The 20086-nt window shown below is 35.9% G+C and overlaps 1 protein-coding gene across 5 annotated transcripts in view; it reads right to left on the bottom strand.

Moving 5' to 3' along the window:
• RB1 (RB transcriptional corepressor 1) overlaps positions 1-20086 on the bottom strand; it is a 74548-nt gene that overhangs the window by 27647 nt on the left and 26815 nt on the right. For all 5 annotated transcript variants that reach the window (XR_009155162.1, XR_009155163.1, XM_058183865.1 and 2 more), the window contains exons 5-13: positions 16948-16986; positions 16195-16262; positions 12833-12943; positions 9133-9263; positions 6667-6744; positions 6108-6217; positions 5409-5483; positions 4813-4900; positions 2674-2790 (exon numbers count right to left, since the gene is read on the bottom strand). Coding sequence is in view for 3 of the 5 variants with exons in the window: in XM_058183865.1 (XP_058039848.1) it covers positions 2674-2790; positions 4813-4900; positions 5409-5483; positions 6108-6217; positions 6667-6744; positions 9133-9263; positions 12833-12943; positions 16195-16262; positions 16948-16986 (817 nt within the window). In the remaining 2 variants the exon portion in view is untranslated. The remainder of the gene's footprint in view (positions 1-2673; positions 2791-4812; positions 4901-5408; positions 5484-6107; positions 6218-6666; positions 6745-9132; positions 9264-12832; positions 12944-16194; positions 16263-16947; positions 16987-20086) is intronic.

The raw sequence follows: 20086 nt of genomic DNA, 5'->3' as shown, positions 1-20086 counted from the left end.
ATTTTACAAGTGAAACATAATGCTGTGAATACAAATTATTTAATTTCTTGCCAATTTTTGTGGACCATTTAATTATACAGTACTACTTAAGAAAGTCTACTATGGCCAGCATCCAAAAATTTAAAAAACAGAAATCAAGGCCTATACAAAAAAAATCATAAGACACTACCATGACTTATTACTCTTATCTTATGAGCCAAAAATTACTTCAGTGTATAACATACTTTTGGAAATACATCACATGGAACTTTAAACTTGTTTAAGTAAAATGCTAAATTCCCTTTTATCCCTTTATCTCTTTTATACTACACCGAATAATAAAAAATACATGCCTCATATTTGCATCATATCCCTTCATGGAATGTACCCAAAGCCACTGAAGAGAACTATATATTTAAAACATTAATCTTAGTGATAATTTTGCAAAATCTATGTTAATTAACTTGAGAATTAGATACTCTTAGAAAAAGGTGGTCCCGAAGGTAACTTGAGTCCCAAATAAAATTTGACAACCAGCACCTTAAATTTCACTTGAAAACATACCAATGCAGCAGACATAGTAATGTTGTTACGTACAGGTGCTGTATATCTGGCACCATTTACTACTTGCTCAGCTGCATTCTGCACCAATTATAGTTTCTGATTGCTCGGTAGGGGCAATTCCACATAGAACACATTGCACTTATCTAAATAAGAGGTTATAAGGGCATGGGTAAACAGTGAGCAGGGCCTCCCAGTTCAGGAATGAGCACAGCTAGTGCACTACCCAAAAGTATATAAAAGCTCGTCTAGGCATGGTCACCACCAGCTTTTTAAGCAGGAGCTGTGAGTCTAGGATGACTCCAGATTACACACTGGTTCTATCTGGAGGTACCTATCCAGAGGATGGGTAAAAATCTTGTCTCCAGAGGACACAATACCATAGCTACTCAATATTGCTAGGATTGAGTTGGAGCCCATCTAGTTCTGACCCAGCCTTAGCAGAATCAATAAACAGACTCCTTGTCCTGAAAAACCACTCTTTATTTAGCTACTGTGAATTCATGGCATTCACACATCGAAAGGTCCAGGCAATAATCCTTCAAAAGGTTAACTGTAGTAACAGACCTTATTAGTTCCTTGAGATAATTGCCAGGCCGGAGCCGCAAGGCTGTAAATTAAGTTCTGCCAAGCAGTCTCTGAGGCACAAATGAGGAGCAAATCCGATCAATTGCCTCCTGCAACCACCCCTCCCCTTTCCTTCTATTTATTCCCCAACCAGGGAGGGGCCATTCAGCATCCATGTGTGCCTTTCTTCCCGAGTCGGTTGCTTGTCCTTAGTTGTTCTCCTCTCCTAACAGATCTGCACATGCGCGCATCTAGAACAAGCCCTAGTTGTTCTTCCCCCCCACTTATTTCTGCCTCTGAAGGCAGCTGGGAAATGTTGGACGGCCCTGGCTCTATCTCTGCTTCAACACAGAGCATCCATCAGAGCCTTCCCCAGACTCCAGGACTGGCCCAAGTTCCTCCCCAACCTCCTCACTGTCTGAGTCTGCCACCAGCTCCGCTAGAGCGGGCCACAACACTAGTCCCTAACTGCCTCCAGACACTGGAATGGGACATCCCTGGCATCGCTCAAGGGGCCTTGGTAAGACATACAGTATAAAGCTGGGTGTCATTCATATTGATATCTCACAGATACTACTTTGGTCTGTTATGATCTTCAGCTTATGCCAGAAACACTTCAACATCCATGTGTTTCTCAGGTTTTTTCATGCTAGAAATATTTTAGTACTTAAAATCATAGGCCTGACTAGCTATCTGAGCAATTTCTGTGATTTGATAAGTCTTTAGACAATTTATTAACAGTTTATTAGGCATACTTACTAAACATTATTTACAGAAGGATTTCTCTTGTTTAAAATCTTTAATTAAATGCTTGATAATGTTACATTACTCTTTATAGTGATAAAACAGCCAAAACTGCAGGCCTCATCTTGGCCTCATTTTCTCTTTTCCATTTGAATAATGCCAATAGTTGGTTTCTGTCTCTTTCATGTTTGTTTCGATCTCCTTGTTCTAAAACACCTCTTCTAGACATTTTGCATTTCTTAATTGATTTAGAAGAGAATTTAGTGAAGATAAGCAACCAATAATAATTTATAGCCACCCAGAGTCACTTTATTGGTGCGATGGGTGGCATATAAATTTAATAAATATAAATAAATAAATAACAGGCTGAGGGCAAGTAAGGCATTCAGCAGGCCATCTTCAGTAGTGCTCCAATTCTAATTATTGTAGCACCTCAAATGGCATTCATTCCAATACATTTATAGGCAACATTGGTTTTTATTTCATTTCTATATTGTACTAATATATAGGATATGTGTGTTTTCTTTGAGTTCTAGGTTACACAGTATGTTTTGATAATAAAATAGAACTGACATTAAAAAAACTAAGCTGTTAAAATCAGCTTACTTCTACAGATAATTGCAGCATCTTATTTGCAGCATATTTTTGTTCCACAAATATATAAAGGGTGTGAATTAATAAGAATTATGACAACACTTATATGTTTTGTGAGGAATACTTTAAACTCATTGATTTACCCAACTCAATGCATTCCCCAGTTCAGAATTTACCTAGCACTTAAGAAAAAAACAGATTTTGTTTTGAATTATTGAAGAAACCTACCTGAGATCCAATTTCAGCACAGCCTTGTCCAACTCCTTCAGCAAATTTGTTCTTGAAGATAATACCCACATTTTCTATTCTTTTCACTATTGATTCATGAGGATTAACTGTGCAGTTCTGTAATATTTGGAAGAAAATCTTTATATCCCACCATCAAAGCTGACACCAGCCAGAGCACAGAACAACTCAAAATAGTAGTGTAAGATCGGAAAATATAGAGACCTGGCCCAAAGAATAGTGAAGAGTCGGACACAACTGAATAGATAACATCATCAGCATTTTTAGATACACAATATTATAAAATAATATAGAAAAACAGAATATCTTCAACTAGAGGACAAGCTTTAGAAATAGTACATTATTAAATCACTGCTTCATTTTGTTAGCAACAAGGATAGGATTTTTTTTAGTCAGAACAAACTTACGTAATTAAATTATTATATTTAAGAAATCAATTCAGGAGACTAAGATATAAGAAAGAGCCTTTGAATTAATTTAAAACTTAAATTCACAGTATTATTGTAATAGAAGAACCAACTCTTCAACATGAGTTCTTTTTATCAGAGTAGTGTGATTGCTCTGAACATTATAGTCAGTAGATAGCAATGATTCCCACTCTGATAGCCTCTTATTTATATCTTATATTAACCTGCCTTTGAACATAGTTCAAAATATAGAAGAAATCTTACTATTTAGGATTAGCTATTATGAACATGTTACAACAAAGGTTTGTTTGTTACAGGGATGAATATTACAGACCTAGTTAAGGTACAATATGACATGGATGCTTGCTATATAAAACAATGCCTCTCAATATTAATACCTGTTTTTCCACTGGTTGGCAAAATATTTATTAATTTTGTTTGCTGCCCCTCTCACCATGAAGTGACTCTGGGGAGCTTGCAACAGGGTTCCCCAATCCCCAGCCTCTGCCCATTACTGGGCCGCCGCAGAAGCGGGCCATGGAAGCATCCATATCTTTTAGAGAAGTTGTTAGTGAGAGCTGTATTTGAGGAAATCCTTTCTGCCAATGTCAACCATAGTGGATCGATACCGCTGAATTTCACCCAATGATTCAAAAAATAATATCAATTTTCTTCTTAATTAGCACTTTTATTATAACATTGTATTTTTATTCCTGACAGAAATAATGCCCACCCTGCAAAAATCTCCCTTTTACCAAAGTTTATGGCTTATCAGAGAATAAAGAACTGGCCTAGGATTTTAATTTTAATTTTTAAATTTAGCTTTTAAATGGGGTTTTTATTATTTTAATTATAATTTTAAATTTGGCCTAATTCAATAAGTTTTTTAAATACTGTTTTTACTGTGTATTTATTCTTGTGTTTTTATCAGGCTGTAAACTGCCCTGAGTCCTTCGGGAGATAGGGCGGTATAAAAATTTGATTAAATAAATAATAAATAAATAAATAAAATAAAACCTGATAAAATAATATACTCTAAACAGCGTTCCCCAGCCTTTCCAGCTTGGCGGCCTAGCCTGGCATGGGGCAGGTGAGTGGCAGGCGCATGCGTGCACACACAGCTCCACATGTGTGAGCTAAGGGAGATTGTGCATGCACTTGCCCATATCTCCCATGGCCCCGTTTTGAACAGGCAGTGGCTTGGTAATGGGCTGCAATATGAGGGTTGGGGACACCTGCTCTATAATGTTGAAAAATGTATGCTTCTTTATCTTCTTTTTAGTTTAAAAAACACATAAAGATCCTAACAATTTAAAACATAGCCTGGTTTTCCTGTAATGTTATGCCATAATCCCCAAATGGACTTTATTAAATTTTGTTACTATACTCACAAAAAATAATTGAAGAAATTAAACAACCGTCTTTAGAATTGCAGGAAAAGCACATACATAAATACTCTTCATAAAAACAAAGAATGCCATAAAGAAATTTCTAACTTATTGGTGTGATTTGCACAAGATGGTAAGCCAAGAAACCTGACCAACAGCAGGTATACACTGCCAACCTCTTCACATGTCTACTTTTAAGCAAATTGAATCTTATTGAAACTCACCATATCATACCTGAAGCAATTATTATTTCCAATAAAAAACAAAACACAATCTGATACAAACTATTAAGAAGTCACAAGTATAGTTAAATTGTTGCTACTTACATTAAAATAGAAGAGAAGGTTGTCTGAAGGGGTATCACTTGCAGAGTTCAATATTATCATTAACTGCTGAATAGTAGTCATTGCAGCTCTAAAGTGAATGAAAAACACTTAGTAGTTTCTGAAACACAACAGCATTTAAATAAAGACATTCCTCAGAAATATAATTTTTAAATATAACATTGTAGTTGTTCCCTATAATTGTAGTATCCTCTGAAGCATAATTGTATAATTGTAACATCCTCTGAAGCATTTCAAACTACCCATATTATGAAGAACATATTTGTAGGAGCAGTGAAGTTGTATGACAATTTCAGTCATACATTTGCTAAATTCATCTAAGTCATAAAATGTTTGCAAGCATTCTACTATATACTGAGAAAACTGCTAATATTAAAATATGTTGCAAAATTACTGTTGCATTTTTCCTTTGAAACTACAAATGTAAATGTATACAATATTTTAATAAGACCTAAATATTTAAGAAACAGACACTTATTTTGTTCAACTTATTTAAATGTGTGAGACTTACCATTCAAAAATAATTTAATTAAACCATTAAAATAATTCAATATTAATACAATTTAAATGATTCTTACCGAACAGGGGTTTGTGGAAGTACAGTAGGAGAATCTTCAATTTGGTTTTTTGTAGGAGTTCTCTCTAACTGTAAACTTAATAGAAGAAAAATGTATCTATACATATGTGTCATGATAAAAGCTTCTTTTCTTAAATCAAGCTAAAATCTCTGGTCACATTTGTTCCCCCCACCACTCATGACAGAGTTCTTGTTAATGGCAGCATTCAAAGAGGGACTGTTACATACTCCTAGTTGAGTTCTGATAATAGTAGTCCCTATAAGTGCCCTTGTTCTGTGAGATTTCTTGCTTCATTCTTTTCACTTAATTTTTTTCAAGATGTATTAGATATTCATCTAGTATTTATTCATTCTCATTTCCTTTAGCAAACATCCCAGACTTAGGCTTGACTGACCCTTATAATTTAAAATCATATCTATTTATTTATATTATAATTTGGAAGGATCAAATATCCACTTCAGCCTAAGCTTCTACAAAAGCAGCAACAGCGTTGCCAAAACTGGATAGGAATTAATAAGAGCATACTATCTTTAATCAAATTGGACTGCGTTCTATTGTCAATAAGATCATACATCTGGATATTCATTCTAATCTTCCATTCTTAAATAAGATGCCTGTAAGGCAGCTAAAGCTAATCCTCAGATTATCTAATGAATGAATAGATATTATTGGAATACAGACTATGCAAAAATATATTACCGTTCTGCATTTTCATATTGCAAAGTCTCATCTTTCTCTAGAAATAATCTAGCATCAATGTCCTTGTTTTTCAAATACATTTCCTCATATTTGCTTGACAGATCTTCAACCTTGTTGAAAGAAAAATAGAATCATACCGAAAATGTACAATTCAGCTATGATACATTTGTATGTAATTTATTTTGGAAAACATTGTTTATACTCCATTTGTTTACTCCATTTATTTTAATAAAAGTTAAGTTATCATCTAATGCAGTGGTTCTTAAACTGTGGGCAATTACTACTAAGGGAATAATATGGGCATATCCTGGGGGTAATGGAGTAATTTATAATTTTTTTGTTTTTGAGTCCAGGATCCAGTTTTGGAAACCTATCAGAAAAAGGGAAATTGGTAAACAGTTTAAGAACCACTGAACATCTATATCAATAAAAAGTATTAATAAACTGGTAAGTAGCATTTCACTATTATAAAAGTCTATCAAGGGACACGTTTCTAATTATCAAAATCAGATCAAGGATTCATAATGGCAAACTGATTTTCAAATTAATTTAGGTTTACCTCCTGAAGTCTTCTGAAAGTTGTAATGCCCATTGAATTCAGAAATGGAACAAAGCTAGTAAAGTAAACATTTTTCACCTAAAATTATAAAAGAGCATCAGTATCACGAGTGTCATTTTTTATGCTTAAAATGGTATAAAAATGTATGTGGTTTATTACTCTAATTTAGTAGCATGAAGACATTGCTACATCTGAGACTTGTTATCTAGAATTACATTCAGTTTAGCATGAATTCCTATAAAAACATATGTTTTAGGACATATCATTTGCATGAACTGTTCTAAGCTGATTGATTAGCATCCTAAGTTTTGACCATAAAAAAAGGCTAATCATCTTTTTCTGCAATACATTGTTATTTTACCACCTGAAAATTAAATTCATTGCATGTCTCAGGATTAGCCTTACTGATTCTATTACTTTATTACATCCATATTAACTGCATATATTACATATCAGATACTACTAATATTATGAAAGCTATCTACATGTAGTCGTTGACTTACGGCCACAATTGTACCTGAAGTTTTGGTCTTCAAGTGGTTGTAATTGTGTGTCAAGACAGCCTATGACTGGATCTGATTTTACACATTTTATTGCAATTATTAAGCAAGCCACTGTAGTTGTTAAGTGAATAAAGTGGTTATTAAATACATCATATGGCTGTCCGTATGACAAATGACAAAAATGACAAAAAAGGCACAAAACAGACCACAGGATGCGGGAATGTGAGCAGGGTTGCCAAATGTCTAAAATGTGATCATGTAACCATGGGAGTTTTGCAACAATTGTAACTTCAAAGATGAGTTGTAATTTTTTTTTAGTCTGTTGTAACTTTGAACAGTGTTAAGCGACCAGTTAAGTCAAGGACTACCTATAATGAAAATAGTAGGCTAGCCCTGGCAGCCAGTTGCCTTTATCACTTCTGCAACCACTGACTGAAATATCAAAATTGTGCAAATACTGAATTGGTTATGACAGGAAAAAATTACTGTTGACAAATACAATTTATTTAAGCAATGTGAAAAGTCAGTTTACTAAGCAAATATAATCCTTCTAAAGAAGATGTGAATACTGTGAGCATCCAGTAGAGAGAAAAGGAGTGTTAAATATTGGAAACATATCCAATATTGTTTCCATATGCAATAAGTAAGAGGAACAGGACATGTCCTAGAAAATACCAGCTAACTAATTAACTCCAGAGAGCCAGTTTAGGCTAGCAGTTAAGGCACCAGGCTAGAAAGCAAGAGACCATGAGTTCATGTCTTGCTTTAGCCATGAAAGCCAGCTGGGTGACCTTGGGCTAGTCAGCCCAACTCACCTCACAGCATTGCTGTTGTGGGTAAAATAGGAGGACAAAGATGTGTTGGATATGTTTGCTGACTTGAGCTATTTGTAAACAAAAATAAAAATAAAGGTGGGATGTAAATAAATATATAAATACATTTCAAAATCATGGAATTTGAAAAAAATGTATAATGAGATTATAGGCTGGGAAAAAATATTTCAGAACTTTTCCAAAACAGTTGAATATTTGCAACCTTCATAAAGTTAATTATTCATTAAAATATAACCAACAGGGCCAAAACATGTTTTCAACTTAAACATTCATAAATGAATACCCTTTCTACTATGTGGACCCCAGCAATTTCCAGGATCTTAATGGGATATAAGAAGAAATTTTCCAAGAGAGCCTACAAAGACATTCTGCTGAAATTCTGCTGAATTTCCATTCATATTCCATAGCTGATAAAATATAAAGTCAATTATAATTATCATAAAGTATTTTCAATTTAGCTAGTGAAATTCTAAGAGATTTATTTTTATTTAGGATTAGCATTTGGGTGCTTGTTAATACATAAATTAATCATGAAACGTTATTAGTTTAGATGACATTACATAAAAGGCAAAACATTCTACAAGTACTGTTTGACTTATAACAAATGAGACCAGAACTTTGATTGTGAAGCAATGCCATTGTAAAACTATTCATCGAGTCATTGGATCCAACTTTAAGACCATTTTTACCATGGTAAAAAAATATGAGGGAGGACTGGAGAGGCATAGGTTAGGAAAAGTGCACAGGAGGTGGGCCAGGGAGGGTATATGCAAAAGACACCATGTAAACTGGGAAGGGTACATGGGTGTGTGGTGCAGGTGAGGGAGGGTGCACGAGTGGCTGATTAGCAAGAGCCCAGAGAAACTGGGGAAAGATGTATGGGTGGGTGGGGAAGAACAACCAAATGAAGAACAACCAGATTGTGAGAGTTCTGGGACAGGTGGACCAGGCATAGCCCCCATTCATTTAGTGCCACTCTAACTTGGAGTGGTCGCCAACCAAATGGTTGTAGGACTATTTGTATGTTTCTTATTTTCATTTTTTTGTATTTCTTTCAGTAAAAGTTGATAAATTAAAAATTAAAAATATTTTGTATTAAAAATACAAAATTATAAAAATTCTACTCTTACCTCATCCAAATTACATTCATACTCTTTACAGAGCTCTTCAATAACCTTTATGTCTGTATCAATTTTTGATGTTCTTGCACTTTTATTCTGACCTTGTCTACTTGTTCGAGACGATACTGCAATTACAGATTCTATAGAAAGAAGCCAGTCATTTGATTATTGTAAAGGATTACTTCAAAGCAATGAACAAAATTTAAAAAGTGCTTTCAAGTATACAAAAAAGCATTTGTTTACTAGATCAGAAATCGTCAGGCACAAACAGGTAGATCCACACAAGCTTAAGCCCTCCTCCTTGCCAGGCTGAGTGCTTCCCAAAAGAACTGTTACATGTGAGATAGTGTGTGGTATATAGATCATTGAGTTTTGGGCACACACTAAGAAAATCTAGTCCATTTTCAACTACATGAGCCTATTGAACGGGCTGGTCACTCTTAGCTCAGCCTTCATGATAGGGTTGTTGCTGTGGGAAAAATGTGAAGAGGGAGTATACCATCTTAAGCTTCTGAAGGAAAGTAAGTATAAAACCAATAAATCCATAAATAAAATATAATTCAGTTCATGAATGCATTTCAAGTCATCTGTCCTTTCTCTTTCTGTGTGAGATACCTTCCTCAAAACTTAACAAACTTTGACTTAAGGTCTTAATTCTCGTATCAAACTGAAAAAGCCTATTGGTTTAGTCCACATCTCTCTAGGAATAGAGTGAATCCTTTAGTTTGTAGAGATATCGGATAGTATTTTCTCTTTGGAGGAAAAGGGCAAAGAAGCAATTTTTCCCAGTTGCTTCTTTTCCTCTATAAAGCTTCCTTCTACTTTTTCACACTACTCCAAATAGTTCCCACATTATTCACAGCATCTTCTCAAAGGGATGAGGCACAATCTGTGAAGAGAATCTCCTTGTCCATTTCTTCCAATATGATCCAAGTATTTCATTATAAAATATATATTGTTGCACTCCTATTCCCATTAGCAATTCTTCTTCTCTTTTTTCCCCATTCCCCAATTTTAGATTGCATTAAGTCACACCTATAATATTGCCATCAGCTTCAGGCAAATGACGAATTGGAGTGTCCAAAATTATAAGGAGCTTGGAAGAAAAAGCCTATGAGGAGCAGTTGGAGGAAAAGGATATGTTTAGCCTGGACGGGAGATGACAAAATGGCCAAGTGTCTGAAGGGCAATCAGAGTGATCAAGAGATGCCTCAGAAGATAGCACAAGAAACCATGAATTTATGTCACAAGGAATAGCAATACCAATAGCACTTAGACTTATACACCGCTTTACAGTGCTTTAAAGTCGTCTCTAAGTGGTTTACAGAGCCTATTGCCCCCAACACTTTGGGTCCTCATTTTACCCACCTTGGAAGAATGGAAGGCTGAGTCAACCTTGAGTAATATTTGAACTGCCAAATTGCAGTCAGCTGGCAGTCAGCAGAAATAGTCTATGGTACTGCATTCTAACCACGGTGCCACCATGGCAATATTTACATAATCATAATAATTTTTAGATTGATAAAGATAGCCAAATCAAAATACTCAAGGTCAGGAGCAGATGAATGCCCTTGGAGATGGTAGGAACATGTTGGCATGGATTTCTGAGGCTGAAGGATAAGCCCATAAGAGTTCACAATACCTAAACCCAAGGCCAGGTCAGACTTTTTCATTAATTCTAGCGATGGAATAGATGACACTCATCTTCATTTCATTTATCCACAAGGTAATAAGAGATGTGAGAGAGGATAGAAGGATAATTTGTGTGGTATATATTGTTTTATTGACCAACAAAGGAGACAGCTAAGATGATTTTCTTCTCTCTCATCTCAGGACTGATGCAGTTCACTTTATAGACTGCATTAATGCATCATGACAAGCCATAAAGGAGTCTGTTTATTTTGACTGTGAACCCAGCCAGTTTCTTTTCAAAATGAATCTCTTTAGGAGATTGGAATGGAAACAAACTTCCTTAGGAGATGTGCACATGTTTAAATAGAGGTTAGAAGGCCATGTATGAGAAATGCTGTAGCACTGAAATTTATACTGGGAACCTGAACTACCGTATTTTTCAGAGTATAAGAGACTCCGGACTATAAGACACACGTACCTTTTTTGGTGAGGAAAACAAGAAAAAGAAATCTGTCTCTGCGTCCCAGAAATTTTGCCGCAAACAGTAAATAGCCTGCTTTACTTTCATTTTCGTTTTCAGCATAGCTTGATTAGCACAAGCAAAAAAAAATCTGCTCCCAGCAGTTTATCTCCTTGCAGCAAGCAGAAGAGGCCCGTGCCAGCCTGAAACAGCTGAGAGTCGGGGACAATCAACTTGTGCTAATTAGGCTGTGCTGAAGCTGAAATGGGCTATTTCTTCTTGCTGCTTGCTGCAAGAAGGTAAATTGCTGGGAGGCAGAGGGCAAAGGGTGTAAATTTAATTAATAATCAGGATAAATAAATTTAATTAATAATCAGGATAAATAAATTTAATGTTAATCAGGTACTACTTAATTAACAACCACAACTGAGCCCAAAATTTCTATTGCTGAGTAAGACAGTTGTTAAGTAAGTTTTCCGCCATTTTACAACCTTCCTTGGTTGTAAATATGAACTGGTGCCAAGCATCCCAATTTTGTTCACATGACAATGGGGATGCTGCAATGGTCTTAAGTGTGAAATGCGTTCATAAGTCACTTTATTCAGTGCCGTTGTAACTTCAAATGGTCACTAAGCAAATGGCTGTTAATCGAGGATTAGCTATAAATAAAAATAAATGTTTTTAGAGATATATTAATAAGTGAGATATTTGTGGCTTTCTGAATATTGACTTTTGAATTTCCATCAGCTGTATCTACCATACTTTAATATTCAGATACAGTAGCAACTTCAGACCAATACTAAAATCTTTGATTGGCCATCCCTATATAAATCAAAACATGATATTCCAGCATTTTTAAGACTAGTTTACAAAATACAAGTATATCTTCCATTCTGTAATGTGAATACAAGACATTTGTTTCAGTTTTAGTTCTGGAAAAAAATAAATATAGGAATGTGCATTCTCTTTAGATTTGGTAATGTCTTTCCAGTTGTTTTTCCAGTTTTGATAATCACCATTAGAATTATAAAGAGATGTAAAAGAAATGGACAAATACCTTTTTGTCCAACATGATAAAAATATAATTCTAAGCCAGTTCATATACTTGCATGGGCTAAAATAAAATAATGCACATGCAATAATTTATTAATTTTCAGAATTTCCCAAGCATGATTCAAATTTAAAAATTTCTATTTGTGCATGCTCATTTAGATCATTATATGAAAAAGTGTTATATTGCAATTAAATAGGCAAGGAGTGTCAGAACCTGGGAATTGAATTAAAAGAGATCACACAGCCTAGAATTTCTAAGTAGACACAAGCAGACTAAGTCAACCCCCTTGAATTCAGCTGATCTTATCTTACTCCCAGCAGATGCTGTTAGTTGAGAATATTCCTGTGCATAGACATGACTAGCAATAAATCAGTTTAATTGGACCATGTGTGGATCTGATCTTTTGTGCCTGACACAAATGGGTTAGAAGTAGAAGAAAGTGATAGTTGAATGAAAATACAGCTATGAAATGTATAAGGAAGGATACATCTTTTGAACTGTTATAATTATTTTAATATAGTCATCATTATTATATTTGTTAATGAAACATATTAAATCCTTACTATATGGTTCTTTAAGTAGTGCAGGGGGTAACTGTCTGCTACAATAATCAAAAACACACAGCAGAAGCTGGAAAGATATAACCAAATCATCTTCCATCTGCAGTATTTTTCCTGAAATATTAAATAAAAATATTTATGCTGAATATAAATCTTTAGAAATCAAGACTTTTTCTTTAAAATTTTAATCAAAGCTATTCTCTCCCCACTCCCTCTCCCTTATTCCCCACCACCACTTTCCAACCCACACACCAAGGAAATAACCGACCCGTGCGCTCTCACAGAGAGGGACTCCTCAGGGTGCCGTCGGCGCGACAGTGTCGTCTGGCGACGCCCAGGGGAAGGGCCTTCTCTGTGGGGGCTCCCACCCTCTGGAACGAACTCCCCCCGGGACTCCGTCAACTTCCGGACCTCCGAACCTTTCGCCGCGAGCTTAAAACGCATTTATTCATCTGCGCAGGACTGGGTTAGTTTTTTAAATTTATGGGTTTTAATTGGGGGTTTTAAATGGGGTTTTAAATTGTATCTAAATTTTTAGGCCGTTATTGAATCAGTTTTTTATATAGTTTTTAATTTGTATTCTATGTATTGTGTTTTTTATTGGCTGTGAACCGCCCTGAGTCCTTCAGGAGAAGGGCGGTATACAAATATAATAAATAATAAATAATAATAACTGTAAGGAAATTCGGCCACATTCTCTCTGTCTCTAGAAAGATACAAAAATAAGCCTCGTGTTACAAAAAGAATGACTGTCAGGCAGTTACATCACAGCGCCACTAGGCTGCCACCTTAGATCGCCACACGCACTTCAGAGAAGCATCATCCCAAGCAGCAGCACACTCACACAGGCACACATACGTATCCTGCAACTCGGTCCAAAGTGGCCAGAAAATATAGTCCCTGGGTGCCCTTGAAGATGCTTGGCAGGCAAATTATGGGACAACACCCACCCACCCCGATCACCAAGGTAGCATCCACTGAATCCTTGCAAAACTGGGCAAAGGCAGAGAGAGGGGAGCAGATGGAGCTGAATTAAGCCGAATCTGTCTGTCTCTCTCTCTCTGTTTCTCCCTCCCTCGCAGTCTGACTGCTGCAGGAAACAGCAGGCAGCTACTTCCGGCCTTGGTTAGTGTTAGATGCATGACCTGCTGGCCACCCCAAGACACTGGCCCACTGCATGCTGTGCTGTGGCCAACGCCGCAACTGTTGCCAGGGGCGAGTGGGGAGGGTCACATTGTGACTCCACATCGTAATGTGCTCAGGAGGAGAGGGGACCCTGTTTCCCCAACTGTGAAGTGTGCTAACTTTCACTGTGCTGCGCATGGCGGGCAGGCCATGGAGGTGGCAGCAGCAGCAGTGGCGTCGGGAGCTGCAGCAGAGGGCTGAAAGAGCTGCATATGGCTCCAGAGCTGCGGGTTGCCGACACCCAGTCTAGTGGTTAAGGCACCGGGCTAGAAAATGGGAGACCCTAAATTATAATTCTGTCTTAGCTATGAAAGCCAACTGAGTGACCAGTCACTCCCTCTCAGCCCAACTCGCGTCAGAGACTTATTGTGGAGGAGGATGGTGTGCCTGGATATGTTTGCTGCCTTATTTGTAAAAGTAATATATGGGATAGAAATAAATAAAAAAATAATTAGAGGAATACGGAATTTCAGCTGGTACAGATATTAAATATATTCCTCTTTCTTTTGCTCAGCTACATAAATTGATAAGATAAACCTTATCTTGGTCCTACCAGAATACTGAGCTACTATAATGCTTTGGTTAAAATGTTGGATTGGAACAGAGAAACTGAAGTTCAAGTTCCACTAGATCATGAAACTCCTTGAATGACACAGGGCATGTTGTGTCTTCGCCCCCGAACCTGGCCTCCTGGCAGAAAGTGACTCAGAGAGCAAGGGGGAAGAGCCAACAGGGCTTCCCTCTGCGGAGCCTCCTTCTCTGGCTCCACTCCAAGTCCCAGAGGCAGGCCAGGTGGAGGAGATGACGAGGCCTCTGTTTCCTGCATCTCCTCCCTCTCAGGCCATGCCTCAAGACCCAGCTGCTGACAATCAGTCATGGCTGGACCCCCGGTATCGCAGACAGGAGAGATGGCAACATCAAAAGAAAGGGTGGGGCAGGCCTAGAGAATGCTGAGTCACGGAGCCACACCCCACAGGATATAAAAGCAGGAGGGGCTCCCTATAATTCTTGTGACGAACATTAATTGACTGTTGAAAAGGTTGGCTGTACTTTGGCTCCTGGACTCTGTTTCGTTTCCTTCTGAACTTTGGGATTGTTCCAGCTCGGACTGCAATCGCTCTGGTAGATAAGAGGACTTTGCAAGAATAAATTGTTGGCACATCTAGTCAGTTTGCGTTTCTAATTTATTGTGGTTGGGGGGACAGAACATGGCAAGTTGTTTTCTTGTTGCCACACATTTTTATTATAGAAATTATATGAGAGGAGACTATCACAATCCTTTGAGACCTTAGAATAAAAATAGATTTTAAATATACTAATATACCACTCAATAATATTAACTACTAGCGGATTAAGAAATATCAGATTGCCTTTGAATAATTAGAAAGTTATTTTATTTAATGGGGAGGGGGTTGGGAGATGAAAAGCTTTGGATGAGGCTAATTGGATTGGAAGGGAAAATTTTATTCTATGTTTGGTTTATGTATAACAATACCTTGTGATTGACCCGGGAAGCCGGGGGGGGGGGAGAGGGAGGGGGGAGGGGGTTTTCTGGGAGGGAGGGGGGAAAAAAGGGGCGAAAATGTCTTTGTTTTTTTAAAAACTTTTTCAATAAAAAAAATAATAATAATATTAACTACTAGCTGAATAAACTACGAAACTACAGCTTGAAAATTAATGAGTAGTTACGATCGGCCTCTCCTCTCCCCTTCTCTCCCTCAGGCTTGCCCCACAGAAGCCTCCCCTATCCTATCCCCTGCTTGCTGCTGTGAAAGTAAAACTGAAACTAAAACTCCTCTCCTCTGCTTGTGTTTTGCATTTGGAACATATTTCTTTTCAGTTGGGGAGGGGGAGTAGAACTCCTTAGCATCAGAGCGTGTTATAATGCTCTGATGGTCATTTCGAAAAATCCTTTCTTAGTGAGCACCTAGAAGCCAAGAGGAACATACGTGGCAAATTTCAAGTTTGTAGGCTTTACGGTTCTGGAGATTTTGTGATGATGTGTGAGTGGTATTTTGCTTTTATATATACTGTATAGATTACTTGTTTTTATTGTCTTGAACCAATATTAAACCAACAAATTCTCCAAAATACTTTATTAATCAAACCATTATTTCAATTATAAACACAATTTGAAATGAAGTAAATTGCATGTAATAATATGATTTAAACATCCATACCTTTTGCCAAAAGAAACATGATCCAGCAGTGTTTTATAAATAAGCAAGAACTTATTTCAGCACAAGTTCTACAAATAAAACACAATAAGTTTTCACATTTCACCTTTTAAAATAATTGTAAATATAGTTTGCATTGCGTAGACCCCTTCAGCCAAATAAAACAGTTAAATAGGAATATATTGTTTACATTTTTAGGAAAAATGTTAACATTACACTACATCAATGGAAGTAAAACAATATGACTGCCCTCCTACTATTAACTTTATCAAAACTCATAAAAATGTTGTATTATTATCATTACTATCAGTATATAGGTTATTTTTTTTCTTGTCTTTTGTAAAATGATATGCCTAGACAATACACTGTATTCAAAATATTAATATATAAATTTAAAAAAGTTGACACACACACAAAAAAAGAACTCACAAAAATTCAAGATAGGAGCAATAGTTTTCACTTTCTTGTACCATCAGCCTGGATGAATAGCTATACTTCTTAGTTTATCTTCTGAATTTATTTCAAGATATTTAACTATGGTAAGATTATTTCTTAGTTATTCTTACCTGTCCATCACTAATTGTAAAGGTAACATTTAAAATCAGATTCTTTGTCATTTAAAGAAAACATCAACTAATAACACTATACTTATCTGCTCACCCGTATGTCCTTACTGATTGCGCTACCTGAATATTTGAAATAATAAGTTTTATAATAATAATATTAGCCATTTTTATTCTATGAAAACAAACTTACTGATCGTTGGGCTTGTCAATGCAGATAATTTCACAAGTCCTAAAAACAACAGAAATGAACACATCTGGTTATAAAATTAGAAATTTCACCTTAATATATTTATAGTATCTTAAAGGTGGTTTTCCTGTGGGGGATAATCAGAACTGATTATAGTAGCAAAAGTATTTTTAGTGAAACTGGCCTGATGCAAAACGAGATTACCATATTTTTCAGAGTATAAGACGCACCTTAGTTTTTGGAGAGGAAAATAGGAAAAAAAAATTCTGGCTACCAGGTATTCATCTGGCTAGCATCCTTAGTTTGGTCAGCTTCAGCACATTAGTTCACTGGTTTTGAATGTGCGCACACTGGTTGGAGTTGAAAAATAGATTCTAAAGGACAGCTGATCGTCAGAGGGAGCTCCACTAACTAAAGCAGGCGAAGCGCAGAAGGGGTAAGAGATGGCAGGAGCTGTTCCGGATAGTGCATCGCATTTTCAGTCTCCAAATGCATCACATTTTCAGGCTGTGATGCATGGGGTTGTGCTTTGGCAACCCCTGCAGCCTTGAAGGGTTCTCAGAGTGTTTGGAGGCTGAAAACATGAAGCGCAGAGCCCAAAAACACAAGCCACTGTCAGTGGCAATCTCTACAGCAAGGAAGAGGATGCACAGAGATCGAAGGGTGGAGGCTAGCGGGTGGGTGGGGCTACATTTGGAGTATAAGACGTACCCAAATGTTCAGCCTCTTTTGTGGGGGGAAGTTCATCTTATACTCTGAGAAATACGGTATTTATCATTTTTGAAAAATTTAGGAAGCAGACCTCAGGATTCACAATTCAACAGGAAGGGCCCTTGCTGACTATGTTCTTGAGGTGATCTGGCAGTTCTCAGAGCGTAAGAAAAAAGTTGTAAACACTTAGCTGTTATCAAACTAAAAAAAAGCAAAACTCTAACATATTTCATATTACATCCATCAATGTATGTTCAGGTTAAAATATGTTTAAACCACTTATTTAAAATTTAAATGATAAAAAATATAAAATAACAAAGCTCATAGTAAAAAATATTATATTATAGAAAGAATAAAATAAAACCAACATTCACTATCAGAGAACCTGGCATGTATTTAGGATGGTTACAGTGTCCCAGGATAATGTGATCACTTTTTGCAACCTTCTGAGAAGTAAAGTCAATGGGAAGCCAGATTCACTTAAGGACCAGGTTATTAGCTTAACAATTGCGCTGATTCACTTAACAATGTGACAAGAAAGGTAATAAAATGGGACAAAACTCACAACTAGATTTAATTTTTTTTAATCAAGTTTTATTGATTTTTTTCTTCTTCACACACACCCACATATTTTATGAACAGAGTATTGGCCATATCATATCTTATACAACTTGTCATATCCAAATACATTTTACTTAGTTACAATTTCTGCCAAAATATTCTTTCCCATATTTTTTAATTGTATCTTAATATTTCTATGCTTATTTATATAAACAATTTCTTTCACACTCAAATTCTAATTTCTCCATTTTTAATCATAATCTCTTTTAATTTTTTTTTTATAACTCATTCTTTATCCTAATACATTTAAACATATTCGGGGTTGCTTTTCTTCCATTTCATCTTTTTTTGTTTTACAGCAATCTTTCTTCTCTTTCTCTTCTCTTTCCTCTCCCTTCCTTCTTTTATCCTTCCTACTTTCTTCTTCCCTCCTCTCCTACTCCTTCTTTACTTCCTCTTCCTTTCTCCCCCTCCTCCTTTCTTCCTCCCTATCTAACCTTCTCTCCTACTCTTATCTCCCCTCCCTTTCTTCCTCCCCTCTTCACTTTCTTCTATTCCTCTCTCTCCTTCTCCTTTCTTCCATCTTCCTACTATTTCTTCTTTCTCTCTGTTGCTGTATTCATTTTCAATTCAGTATTTTTCACTATGGTGTCCAGGCAATCCCGATTTTTCATCCATTTATTGAATGTATTTCTCAAAGTTCCCATCATATTTTTTAATTATTAACAATGTATTTCAACTCATTCCATTTTTACCTTAAAACCTTGTATCTAAGTTAACCTTCCACCTCTTATTTTCTTTAATTCCTAATTTCTTATTCCCACATCAATTATTGTTTTTCTCTTTTACTAGTATTTCAACTTTATAACCTCGCTTTCAATTATTTTTACATATAGACCATTCTATCTTTCACATTGCATCTGCTGATCTATTTTACACTAAACAATATACTTCTTTTTTGTTTCTTACATATATTTCATTTCATCCTTACTTACATCATTTACTGACATTTCAATTTTGTATCTTAATTTCAGTTAATTCCTTTGTTTTTTCAATCTTTAAAACACACTTCTTTACCACCAGCAGATGTCTCTCTCCATTCCATAAATCCCTAAGCAACAAAATATCAATTATAAAAACACTGCTTTCTCTTAACCTTGTCTCAATTTCAACTATTTTCACATATAAACCATTCTATCTTTCACATTACATCTGCTGATCTATTTTACATTAAACACTATTTCTTCTTTTTCACTTCTTGCATACACTTCATTTCATCCTTACTTACATCATCTACTAATATTTCAATTTTGTATCTTAATTTCAATTAATTATTCCCTTTTACAATAATCTATATTTTTCTTCTAATTTACTTCTTGCAAACAATTTCTACTACTAAAACCATTCCCTTAAATCAATATATTAATGCTTTAATTCCCTTTCTACTATCCTTTTTTCTTCCCCTTTTAACCATTTTCTTTTAGTCTCTTCAAAATTCCATTTCTTAATATTTTCTTCCCTTTCTTCCATTCTCTTATTTCCTTCTTTTTCTTTTTGGTATTTATTGTATCTTCCATCCTGGATCCTTTCTCTAGTTTTTAAGATTGTTACCCTCTTAATTCTTCCCCTCAATCTTTTCCCTTTTCCTTCTCTTCTCTTCTTTTTTGAGATATTCCCCCCTATCCATTTTTATTTTGTCACTGTCAATCCCAGTGTAATCATCCATATTTTTATCTTCAATTATTTTCTTTCCAACATTGTGTTCGTGCTTCTCAGTCCTCCGCTTCTTTATTTCCCTTAAACGTTTCTCGCACCTTTTGAAACATGTCCCTTAGTTCCTCATACTCATGCTCCCAATTCTCTATGTTGT

The sequence above is a fragment of the Ahaetulla prasina genome, chromosome 1 (genome assembly GCF_028640845.1).
Source record: "Ahaetulla prasina isolate Xishuangbanna chromosome 1, ASM2864084v1, whole genome shotgun sequence".
NCBI classification, from domain to species: domain Eukaryota; kingdom Metazoa; phylum Chordata; class Lepidosauria; order Squamata; family Colubridae; genus Ahaetulla; species Ahaetulla prasina.
This window is presented reverse-complemented; position numbering and strand designations above follow the sequence as displayed.